At 38.2% G+C, this 12622-nt stretch overlaps 1 protein-coding gene across 3 annotated transcripts in view; it reads right to left on the bottom strand.

Moving 5' to 3' along the window:
• Nucleotides 1–365: 365 nt before the first annotated feature.
• PRKCI (protein kinase C iota) overlaps nucleotides 366–12622 on the bottom strand; it is an 85060-nt gene continuing 72803 nt past the window's right edge. For all 3 annotated transcript variants that reach the window (XM_015131633.3, XM_015131632.3, XM_077991672.1), the window contains 4 exons: nucleotides 10400–10479; nucleotides 9004–9093; nucleotides 7269–7384; nucleotides 366–3323 (listed from right to left, as the gene is read on the bottom strand). In XM_015131633.3, the coding sequence (XP_014987119.1) occupies nucleotides 3236–3323; nucleotides 7269–7384; nucleotides 9004–9093; nucleotides 10400–10479 (374 nt within the window). In that variant the 3' untranslated portion in view covers nucleotides 366–3235. The remainder of the gene's footprint in view (nucleotides 3324–7268; nucleotides 7385–9003; nucleotides 9094–10399; nucleotides 10480–12622) is intronic.

The raw sequence follows: 12622 nt of genomic DNA, 5'->3' as shown, positions 1-12622 counted from the left end.
AAATTTCTGACATATGGCCGGGCGCGGTGGCTCACGCCTGTAATCCCAGCACTTTGGGAGTCCGAGGCAGGTGGATCACAAGGTCAGGAGATCAAGACCATCCTGGCTAACACAGTGAAACCCCGTCTCTACTAAAAATACAAAAAAATTAGCCGGGCGTGGTAGCGGGCGCCTGTAGTCCCAGCTACTCGGGAGGCTGAGGCAGGAGAATGGCGTGAACCCAGGAGGCGGAGCTTGTAGTGAGCCGAGATCGCGCCACTGCACTCCAGCCTGGGTGACAGAGCAAAGACTCCGTCTCAAAAAAAAAAAAAAAAAAAAAAAAAAAATTTCTGATATACTACATGTGAAAAATGATCCACTCTCAATGGGTATTATACATTTTATTTAAAGACTTCAAAGTAAAAAAAAAAAAAAAAAAAAAGGTACAGAAATACAGATTACATTATGATGACCACAGTAGTATTCTACATGACAAAAATAAAAACAGATTTAAGTAAATGTACCGGCACTGAACAAGCATTTACTTAACATCCAATCCAGGCTGCATATGCACAAAATGATCTGACCAAATGCTTATGCAAAATAAAGTTTTTCTTAGAACGCCAAAATTCCAACCATTCTGACTGTCCGCTGCCTATTCCCCTGTTGAGTATTTTCAGCGAACTTTTATAGAATATAAAAACAATTGGCATGGCACTTAAAAGACTGCAAAAAACAACACAATTAAAAACATTACAATGCATTTCTGTATAAAATATACACCGTAAATATTATTAGTTAAAAAAAGATTTAAAAACAAAAGACCACCCTGAATAATCGTTAAAACCTCATCATAGAAAAATGCTCATCATTTTGTACATTATTGATAGAAACTACTGAGAGGTTTCTTTAGGGGGTTGGGGGGAAGGTAGATACCTAACTTAAAGATTCATTCAAAATTTGCTTTCAATTGTGGATAATAACTCACGGCTTACCCCTTCTGAAAATGTTTTATCATGAATACTCATATTTAACCACAGGACAAACATAAAGAATAACCTGAAGAAGGTGTCGAAGGCCCCAAAAGAAGTCTAAGGTGGCCCACTAGTGTGCATTTTAAACAAACTTCCTAGGTGATTATTTCACATTCCAAAATCTGAGAACTAATGCCCTATGGGAAACAGCACCACTGAAAAGCAAGGTCATAAACATATTTCTGACATCAAATACAGAATTATAAGTTTATGATTTGAAGTGAATACTGCTTTTTGTTTTAAAAGAAGTTTCAGGTGTTAAGAGAAACATATTAAATAAACATGCGGATGTATATAAACATTTTCCTTTGAGGTTTTCATTGCTTTCAGACTTACATTATTTGAAGGAAAGAGAGTACATAGCTAGAAACTTTGGAAAAATGACATTTCCAGTGAAATGCAGCATCCACCCCTCCAAAAAAAGATAATTTATTATATGCCTACAAATTTTAAAACATTTGAAATTTAAACTAGATAATTTCCTAAAGTTAAGTCTTACTAAGATTAAAAAATTTTAAGTAATTTAGATAATCATGGTTACTTTTTAAGTCCCTTTTCATTAAAAAAATATTTAAAATAAACAGAAGGATGCTATATTTGGCACCCCTTTAAATAATAAACTGCTAAACACTAATATTAATAAAAAATAATCCAAGGAACTCTGCCTCTGAAATGTATTCTACTATGTGTTACATGTGTTATCAGTTAATAAAAACTCACTGAAAGAGCTGATACTGTGATGTGTGTGAGTGTATATGTGTGTCCTGAACATTCATGCCTACTTTATTTTTCTGATTTCACTAAAGACTCTATAATAAACAGGGTCCAATCATAAATGTGGTTTAGGGGAAGAAATGAGGATAATTAAGATATCCTACTTAAAAAAATAAATAATTTTCCTATATACTAAATTATAAGGAAAAAATATTATACATTCTGCCTCCACTGAATACATGGAATGCTTTTACAAGTTTGGTAACAATATTGAGTGCCTCATTTGAATCAAGTCACAAAAAGCAACTGTGGGGATTCACTCTCCAATAGGAAATAAAAATATGACCACTGTACTTTTCTGTATCTATTTTAAATTTCTGGTTTTTTCCTTTCTTTATACTGAGTAATTTTCCATTCAACTGCATCCTTGGTCCTTTGCATCATATAAATTAACATTCCAGTTAAAGTTTCCCATAAACGGATAGGCTTAGAAGGGAGCTACCCCGTTAATATACTTAAAAAGAAAAATCACTTGTGCCAGTTTTGCAAAAATAGTTAATGATTTGGAATCTGATTTATAATAAAAAGTGTCTGCATTTTAACTCAAGAAGAATTTCCCAATTTGGTTTTTGTTTTGTTTGGTTTGGTTTGAGACCGAGTCTCACTCACTGTTGTCCAGGCTGGAGTAATCTTGGCTCACTGCAAACTCCATCTCCTGGGTTCAAGCGATTCTACTGCTTCAGCCTCCCGAGTACCTGGGATTACAGGTGCCTGCCACCATGCCCAGCTAATTTTTGTATTTTTAGTAGAAACGGGATTTCACCATGTTGGCCAGGCCAATCTCGAACTCCTGACCTCAAGTGATCTGCCCACCTTAGCCTCCCAAAGTGCTGGGATTGCAGGCGTCAGTCACTGCACTCAGCTGAATTTCCCAATTCTAAGCAAGCAGCATCTCTATTAGCAATTTAATAACTGCTGCCTTAAAAAATCGATTATTTATTTATCCAAGGCAGTAAAATTTACACCTGAATTTTTAAACATAAAGAACTCCAAAACTAATAGGTAATATAAAAAGTTGTTGCATTTTATATTAATCTTTTATTTCAAAGTTAAACCCTGAAATGATTTAACACATAATGACAAAAATTATGGGAGGTTTATGATGTAATCCCACTACGTGCCTTAACGCAACAGATACTTTTTTAATGCAGTGATTTTCTTTTTTTTTTTAAACAAAAAAGATAACTTCATTACTCATCTGTAGGCCTTTTAAAAACTGAAAAACCAGTTCAACTAAATTTTGACATGATTGTCTGGAAGCTAGTATTAATTTCTTTTTCATAGTAAAATAGATGTAACAATTGATTAATATATGTCTATGAGAGAAGATATTGGGTGTTTTCTTGTAGGTGGCAAATATAAAATGGTTAATTGTATCCAGGCTGGCAGCAAGTTTATCCATGCATTAAATGGCAACATGAGAAGAATACATGGTTGAAAAATGAGGATCAGACACATTCTTCTGCAGACATCAAAAGAGGATTGATATACTCAAAACCTTCAAATTCAGACTGATCAATCTTCCTCACAATGTCACTGTTGAAAGAAAAATAAATTTATTTTCATCATAATAAAGATTTCTTCAACCTTTAAATGGTAAAATAAGATTAAAAAACAAATAATTAGGCTAACTGTACTGAAAGAAAATCTATAAATTTTTAGATTAATCCCCAAAATTTTCTAGACAAATCAAGAATGGAGTACTGAAAATTTAAAAAGCCCCGATAATCCCACAAGCAAGTTTAGAGCCAAAAAGGAGTTCGAAACTGAGGACCGAATAAAGAAGGCACCAGTTGTCACCATTCCAGTTAATCTTAACTTTGGACCAGAACAATATTCTTAGTTACAGGTGAACATCCAGGTTTGAATTAGCATTCAATTTAGTAGTCACCTCAACAGCTAGATGTTAGATGGTGTAGCCAAGAAGTAGTTAGCCAAAAGGAAAAGGCAATAGGAACAAGTACACTGAGAGACCTGGAATGAGGAGAGAACACCACAGGGAGACCTTGGGTCACAGAGAGGGGAGAGGTTGTCATTTTGTTACACTGGCTTCTACTTTAATACACAGTGAGTAGTGCTATCAAATATTTAATACATAAATGTATATGCCATACTAAGAAGCACAAAGTTACAGAGGATACAGTCCCTTCCTTCAAGGAGGGGAGGTAACTCATACTGGAAGAGAAAGCAGTACTTGTTAAATTTTACACACAATAAGCTAAGTCCTGTTCTAACCACGGTTCTAAAGAAAGGCGCGACTTCTAGTTGGAGAAATCAAGGAAGGCAGTATTCATTTTGCAAACACTTAATAAATGGAATGATGAAAGACTGTGGTAGGTCTGGGGAAATGCAAGTAATTTATTAGGGTGGAACACAGGAATAGAAGTGTGTTAGATGGCAGATGATGCTGGAAGAAAAATAATGGCTAATAATCAAAGAAGCCAGTGATGTTTCTAAGGAGTTTCACCTTGATCCATCAAAGATCTGGTTGCATCTGAGGTGGCTCTGAAAGATGGGAAGATTTCAACAGGTAAAAATGAAGGGGGAATATACAGGAATGAGCAGGCAGAGGCAGAGATAATAATACTATTAGTGAATGGTGACTAGCAAAGACTGATGAGAACACTGTTTGTATTATGGTGAGAGGTATCACTAGAAAGTCAGGCTGGAGCAGATGTGGGGAGGCCTTAAATGCTAGCCAAGACGATAGATGTTACCTAATAGGCAATGAAGGAGTTACTGAAGGTTTCTGATTAAAGGGGTTCAAGAATTGGAGTGGTACTTCACAAGGCATACAGAATAGGTTGCAAAGTGAAGGAGTAAAGATCAATTAGGAGGCTGATACAATACTCTGGGTATGACCTGAATGAGGCCTGAACTAGGATGTGTCAATGGGAAGAGAAAAGAAGGACCTGATGTAATGATGAAATAATGAAAACATAGACAAAGACTTGGCAGCTGCAGGTATTATGTAATCTGTTAAGAAAAAGGAGTAGTCCACAATCACTGACATCTGGAATCTGAACGACAGGAACACACTGTGGTAGTGTGAGCAGAACTAGGTAACTAAAAAAAAGGAACTGACTGAGAACAATAGAAAGAGACCATAAAGGGTCATTACTTTGATTTTAGACTTCATATATTTGAGCTGCTTGATGACAAACTGGGGGACATGTTAAACAGAAATGCAGCTGAGGAGATCTAACGGCAGGGGATAAGTGCTTCAGAAACCATCATGCATTTATTCTTCACAGCAACCTTATGAGGTAGGCAATTCGAGAACAGGCTCAGAGAAGTTATGCAATTCTTATACAAGGTTACCCAGTTGGTAAGAGGTGGCACTGGGATTCAAACTCCTATCTTTTGATTAAATTCAGTGTTCCTTTTAATACACAATGCTGTCAGAAATAATGATTTGGTACACATCTTTCTCCTCCAGTAGACAGGACGCTTTTGGGGAGATTAGACTGTCTTATCTTTGAATGTCTAGTATTTAGCATAACGCCTTTTGCTCAATAACCATTTGCCATTTAACTGAGAGTCATTTAATTAGCTGGTATCTATGCTACAGGGCTGGTTGAAATCTCCAAGGTACAAACTGCATGAAGCAAAAAGAAGGTTGTCATGAACAGAACCATGAAGCATCCTGGTCTCAAGGGGACAGGGAAAACACATGAGAGAAAAGTAGTCACAGAGATGAAACAGAACCAGAATAGGCAGTGCCACCCAAGGCAAAGCCATGAGGACCAAATGCTTTACATTCATCAAGGGAGGTGAGGACTCACCCCAAAATGCTTTACAATTTAGAAATTAAGAAATTGATTCAACTTTCAAAAGCTGGAGGACAGGCTCAGTTGTAAGGGGTTGAAGTGTTGACAGAAAAAAAAAAAATTCAAGACAATCAACGTTGACTAGTCTGAAGAAGTTAGATTAGAGGTGCTGCATATTTATTTTTCTTTGACCATGAACATCTATTGACTTTTTTTTTTTTTTTTTTTTTTTTTTTGAGGCTTCAAGACGAAATGAAAATGAGGAAAAATGTGGTTGTTCAAAGAGGGACTATGAGTTAGGGGGAAAAAATCAGAGAATCTGAGCATGCTTACACAGAGGGAAGCAAGCTAGAAAAAAATAAATCTAAGAAGGTCCAATAACAAGATAACTGACAAAATGAAATATTGGAGAAAACTACAGAAACAGGTCTAGGAAAATAGGAGGGACGCTCCTTGTAAAGGAGAGCCTTCCAAGAGTAGGGAATAAGAAAATGTTGAAAAGAATTAGAAAGCAATTCTGAGATGCAAGGTGGTCTGGTGACAGCTGGAAAGGAGGCAAGGTCACGCCAGAGAGGTTATCAGTCCTTGCATCAAAATAAGACAAGGTTAATCCTTTAACAGTGATGGAAAAAGGAGTAGAACTGAAGGCTTCTGAAATGAAGAGACTGTTTGGAGCAGGTGCTGGGAGAAATGTGGTAAGAAATAAGATAGAAGTAAAATGACTGCCAAACAATAAGGGCCTCCTTGAGATTAGAGAGAATGAATCTGTAACAACAGGTAAATAATCAAAATATCCCCCAATTATTTTAAGGTATATTTTTAAAAGATGCAGTATAAGTACAAAAAAATATATCAGCTCACTGCTGGCTGGATTTAATAACTCAATGTAATTCCTTAAAAAAAGCAATTTGGCAATACATATCAAGAGCTTTAAAATGTTAATACCCTCTGACCTAATTCCCTTTCTAAGAATCTATCTTAAGGCAATACTCAGGAACTTAGACAGACAAAGACAGTCCTTGTCAAATGGGAAACAGTGCAGCAGGACAGAGAGATTTGGGTTTGAATCCTGACTCTACCACCTGATAGCTGTGTAACTTTGCTTAACCTCTCTGAGCCTCAGTTTCCTCATCTGTAAAATGAAGATGACAATTTAACTAGTTTACAAAGTTGTTGTGAAAATGAGATAATGCACGATAAAGCAAAGGAGAAAATGACAGTTACTATTAAAACTTATAATAGTACAGTGGATTCAAATACCAGTAACTGAATGGTTATATAAATTATAGTATAGGCCGGGCGCAGTGGCTCACGCCTGTAATCCCAGCACTTTAAGAGGCCAAGGTGGGTGGATCACCTGAGGTCAGGAGTTCAGGATCAGCCTGGCCAACATGGCAAACGCCGTCCTTACTAAAAATATAAAAATTAGCTGGGTGTCGTGGCATGAGCCTGTAGTCCCAGCTACTCAGGGTGGCTGAGGCAGGAGAATCACTTGAACCTGGGAGGCAGAGGTTGCAGTGAGCCAAGATTGCACCACTGCACTCCAGCCTGGGAGACAGAGCGAGACTCTGTCTCAAAAATAAAATAAAATGAAATAAAATAAAAAATAAAAAAATTAATAGTATAATCTGATCATGAAACATTGCATAGTCACTAAAAATGGGATTTCCAAAAAACTTAAAAAAAAATTTCAGTGTACAGAATTACTTACTCGTCATCTGGAGTGAGCTGGACAGGTTCATTGGTAAACTGAGAATCAAAGTTGTCCAAACCAAATTCCCCAGAAATATTTGGTTTAAAGGGAGGTACCACCTGTTTTTGCTCCATCTGAAAAGACATATTGGATGACAGCTCAAGTCTGTATTATTAGAAAAATTGCACCTCTACAGTTCTCCTCTGCACTCATTGTTTCCCTTATTAAAGTGAGTCCTGAAGCACGGTACAATGATATTAGCAATGATGAACATAATTTACAAATATGAGCTGGGCATGGTGGCTCATGCCTATAATCCCAACTGCTTGGTAGGTTGAGATGGGAGGACCACTTGAGGCCAGGAGTTCAAGACCAGCCCGGACAATATAGCAAGACCCCATCTCTATTAAAAAATTAAAAATTGGCTGGGCACAGCAGTTCATGCCTGTAATCCCATCACTTTGGGAGGCCAAGGTGCGTAAATCACCTGAGGTCAGGGATTCAAGACCAGTCTGGCCAACATAGCAAAACCCTGTCTCTACTAAAAATACAGAAATTAGCCAGGCGTGGTGGCGTGCACCTATAATCCCAGCTACTCTGGAGGCTGAGACAGGAGAATTGCTTGAACCTAGGTGGCGAAGGTTGCAGTGAGCCGAGATTGTGCCACAACACTCCAGCCTGGGAGACAGAGCAAGATTCCACCTCAAAAAAAACAAACCAAAAAAAAAAATTGAAAATTAGCTGGGTACCATGGCTTATGCCTATAGTCCCAGCTACTTGAGAGGTTAACACAGGAGGATCTCTTGAGTCTAGGAGTTCAATCAAGGCTGTCGTGAGCTACAGTACAGCCTGGGCGATGGAGTGAGACTGTTTCTCTTAAAAAAACAAACAAACAAACAAACAAACAAAAACAAGTATAAACATTGATATGGGTTTCAATAACATTATAACCTGCTTTATTACATTAATATTCAATTTTTTGGCTGGGCACGGTGGCTCACCCCTGGAATCCCAACACTTTGGGAGGCTGAGGCAGGTGGATCACTTGAGGTCTGGAGTTCAAGACCAGCCTGGCCAACATGATGAAACGTTGTCTCCACTAAAAATATAAAAATTAGCTGGGCATGGTGGCATGTGCCTGTAATCCCAGCTACTTAGGAGGCTGAGGCAGAATTGCGTGAACCCAGGAGGCGGAGGTTGCAGTGAGCAGAGATCACACCATCGCGCTCCAACCTGGGCAATAGAATGTGACTCCATCTCAGAAAAAACAATACATTTTTAAAAAAAGGATTTTTTTTGTTTTAAAAGTTTTCTAAAAAGCAGTTTAGAAAGTGGTTTTAAGTTTTTAAAGCTGTGATATGTTAGCTAAGACAATAAAATTTGGCCCAAGATAGGCCAGGTGCGGTGGCTCACACCTGTAATCCCAGCACTTTGGGAGGCCAAGGTGGGTGGATCACCTGATGTCAGGAGTTCGAGACCAGCCTGGCCGACATCGTGAAACCCCCCCATCTCTACTAAAAATACAAAAATTAGCCGGGTGTGGTGGTGCGTGCCTGTAATTCCAGCTACTTGGGAGGCGGAGACAGGAGAACTGCTTGAACCCGGGAGATAGAGGTTGCAGTGAGCCGAGATCGTGCCACTGCATGCCAGCCTGGGTGACAGAGCAAGACTCTGTCCTAAAAAAAAAAAAAAAAAAGATTTGGCTGAAGATAATAATGAAACCTAATAGAGAAAGTAATCAAAATTTACATACCATATCCCAATCAACATTTCGGAAGAACGGGTGTCCCTGAATATCAGCAAATCCTGTTTGAGGATGACAACCCAATCGTTCCTTAGGGTCCTATGGTGAAAGAAATGTTTCAAGAATTGGGTGAATGTCGTGCTTTAAAATAAATCATCTTTGTGATCTGTATTTTGTGCCCTCACATGATAGTCTTATTTCTGAAGTTGGAATGGTCTACCTTTTATTTCTAGAAAGTACAACTCCAGAACAAATTGAATTATCTGAAGCTTGTGATAGGTAAGATTTCTTTGTGGCACTTTCTCCACCTATCATGTAATTAAAACAGAGAATCATCACCAATTCCTTGCTAAAGAAAAATAGGAGGAAAAAGAGAACAGCAGAATCATTTGAGCAGCACCCAGCCATTTCTTTGGTATGACCTAGTGTGACAGTCAAAACATGCAAACCTCCAAACTTCATCAGAAGTTTGTTTTTAGCTTAATTTAAAAGCCCCATGCCCAATTACAGCAACAAATCATCGCCTGTGTAAGACATTAATCCAACTTACAAATTTAATCCAAGCCTGCAACTTATAAAAAGTCTTGGCTTATTCATTACTATGAATGAGAATATGTTCCCATTTTTCTTTCTGATAAAAGGTATTTTATTTCGCATATCAACACCTCTTGCCTTCATTTTTCATCACTATGTGAAAAATTAGGTTTCAATTTTAAATCTTTCCTCACATAAATTGTTCATTTTAAAAAAGGCTTCAATTTCTTATTTTATTAAAATTCATTATCTATTTACCTTAGAAGGTAAATGTACATCAAACTTTCTATCATACCATTTATTTAAGGTAGAATTTATGATTGCCAAGACCACACTTAGATTCTAAAACTCCTCTAGCCTACCAACAGCAACAAACAATTGAATGATGTTCACATTTTTAAGAGCCGAAGATAGCATTTCATTTCTTCTGAATTTTACCTAATTATAGCATTTTCGACATGAGAATTTGTAGGGAGCACTGTGGCCCATGTGCTCAAAAAGTACATGGTAATAAATAGATTCTATGGATAATGACACAGAAAAAATGGAAACAGAGTTCAAAGTACAATTATGGCTAAACCCAAAGATTAAATCTTCCCCTATGTGAGAATATGGTATGTATTATTTACACACACACAAAAAAATGTAATATATAGCTGGGGAGTAAATTTTATTGCCAAAATGGAAAGGACAACTAACTTATCTCAGGATCTAATGCTGTCAATTACTCTTTGGGTAAGAGAAAATTCTGGGTCAAACTGAAAAAGTTACATTCTCTACTGTCTTGGAATTTTACATTTCCCAAACTGCTACTGACCAGTTTGATATATAAAGAGACAAATCACAAAATATTTTTATACACAGTTTATACCTTGTTAAGAAAACTCTTCAGAACACTTGCAGCTTTTACAGAGAGAGAACGTGGTATGCGAATTTGTTTTTCCAAAATAACTAGAAAGATAGAAATTATAGTATTATATTTAACTTTTACATGGCTTTAATCTTTTCTCTTCTTTTTTTGAAAGGGTCTTGCTCTGTTGCCCAGGTTGGAGTGCAGTAGTGCAATCACAGCTCACTGCAGCCTTGACCCCCTCGGCTTAAGCAATCCTTCCACCTCAGCCTCCCAAGTAGCTGGGACCACAGGCGCCACCATCACGCTTGGCTAATTTTTTTTTTTTAAGATGGAGTCTTGTTCTGTCATCCAGGCTAGGTACAGTGGCACGATCTCAGCTCACTGCAACCTCTGCCTCCCGGGTTCAAGCGCTTCTACCACTTCAGCCTCCTGAGTAGCTGGGATTACAGGCATGTGCCACCATGCCCAGTGAGTTTTGTGTTTTTGGTAGAGATAGGGTTTCACCATGCTGGCCAGGCTGGTCTTGAACTCCTGACCCATGAAGGTAAGTGATCCACCCACCTCAGCCTCCCAAAGTGCTGGGATTACAGGCATGAGTCATTGCAGCCAGCAATGGCTGGGTAATTTTAATTTTTTTTTTGTAGAGATAAGGGTCTCATCATGTTGCTCAGGCTGGTCTTGAACTCCTGCACTCAAGCAATCCTCCTGCCTTGGACCCCCAAAGTGCTGGGATTACAGGTGTGAGCCACTGCACCTGGCAATCTTTAAATTTCTTCTTTTTTTTTTGAGACAGAGTGTCACTGTCTCGCCCAGGCTGGAGTACAGTGGCACAATCTTAGCTCACTGCAACCTCCGCCTCCCAGGCTCAAGTGATTCCCCTGCCTGAGCCTCCTGAGTAGTTACGATTAAAGGAACCCACCATGATACTCAGTTAATTTTTCTTTTATTTTTAGTAGAGACGGGATTTTGCCATGTCGGCCAGGCTGGTCTCAAACTCCCAACCTCAAGTGATCCACCCAACTCGGCCTCCCAAAGTGTTGGGATTACAGGCGTGAGCCACTATGCCTGGGTGCAATCTTTCAATTTTTATTATAAGATATTTAAGGCATTCCAGGAGAAAAAATAAGATATTATATATGTAACTGAAGTGCCTCCTGTACTTTCCTAATCCCCTTCTTTTCCATTCTTCTCAGAGAAAGCCTCTAATCTGAATACTATTTATCATTTACATGAATGTCTTATTCTTTGACTACCTGATTGTACCTCAATTTCCTGGTCTGTAAAATAGGAATAAAAAAATACTTCATAGGATTGTTATGAGGTTTAAATAACATTTGTAAAATGCTTGGCATATACAATATGCAATTTTATTGGACATTGCCAAATTATTCTTTAAAGCTGTTTCATCAGTTTTCATTCCTACCAGCAGTCTAGAGGAGTTCTAGTTGCTCCACATCCTCACCAGCACTGGTATTATCCAACTTTAATATTTTAATCAAATGTACCGATATGAAATGGTAACTCATTAACATTTAATGTGCATTCCCTTAATTGCTAGTGAGAATGAATGTCTTTTCACATATTCCATGGCCATTTGGGCTTTCTGTTATATGACATGCCTATTTATATCCCGTGATGGCTTTAATCACTAAATGTAGAATTTTATAGCAGTTTTCATACTTCTTTGGATTCCGTGCTAGAGGTCCCTGTACTTGTCTGCTTGTTTCTGTCAATTCTTTATATTCCCTGATGTGGGGCCTTTTTCCCCATCTTTTGATCACTCATCACCTTGGTGCTCTATTTTCCCCTCATACTGTTCTTGAACTTGTGCACCCAGCCTCAGGGTCCCTGTGTAAAGATTATCCTCTCTAGCCACAGGATTCCTTTCTCTAATCTGTCTGTGATGGATAATTCTAAATAACCCCTGTTATGATTTTGAGTATGAGAAGGTAACTGTGAACAGGAGTGAAGACTATAGAGAAGAAATAATGTATTAAAAAACATCAAAACCTAATACACAGAGGCCGGGCGCAGTGGCTCATGCCTGTAATCTCAGCACTTTGGGGAGGCTGAGGTGGGCAGATCACTTGAAGTCAGGAGTTCAAGACCAGCCTGGCCACTATGGTGAGACCCTGTCTCTACTAAAAATACAAAAATTAGCCGAGCATAGTGGTGTGTGCCTGTAATCCCAGCTACTCGGGAGGCTGAGGCAGAATTGCTTGAACCAGGGAGATGGATGTT

The sequence above is a fragment of the Macaca mulatta genome, chromosome 2 (genome assembly GCF_049350105.2).
Source record: "Macaca mulatta isolate MMU2019108-1 chromosome 2, T2T-MMU8v2.0, whole genome shotgun sequence".
Lineage (NCBI taxonomy): Eukaryota > Metazoa > Chordata > Mammalia > Primates > Cercopithecidae > Macaca > Macaca mulatta.
The sequence above is the reverse complement of the archived record's forward strand: the minus strand, read 5'-3'. Positions and strand labels throughout refer to the sequence as shown.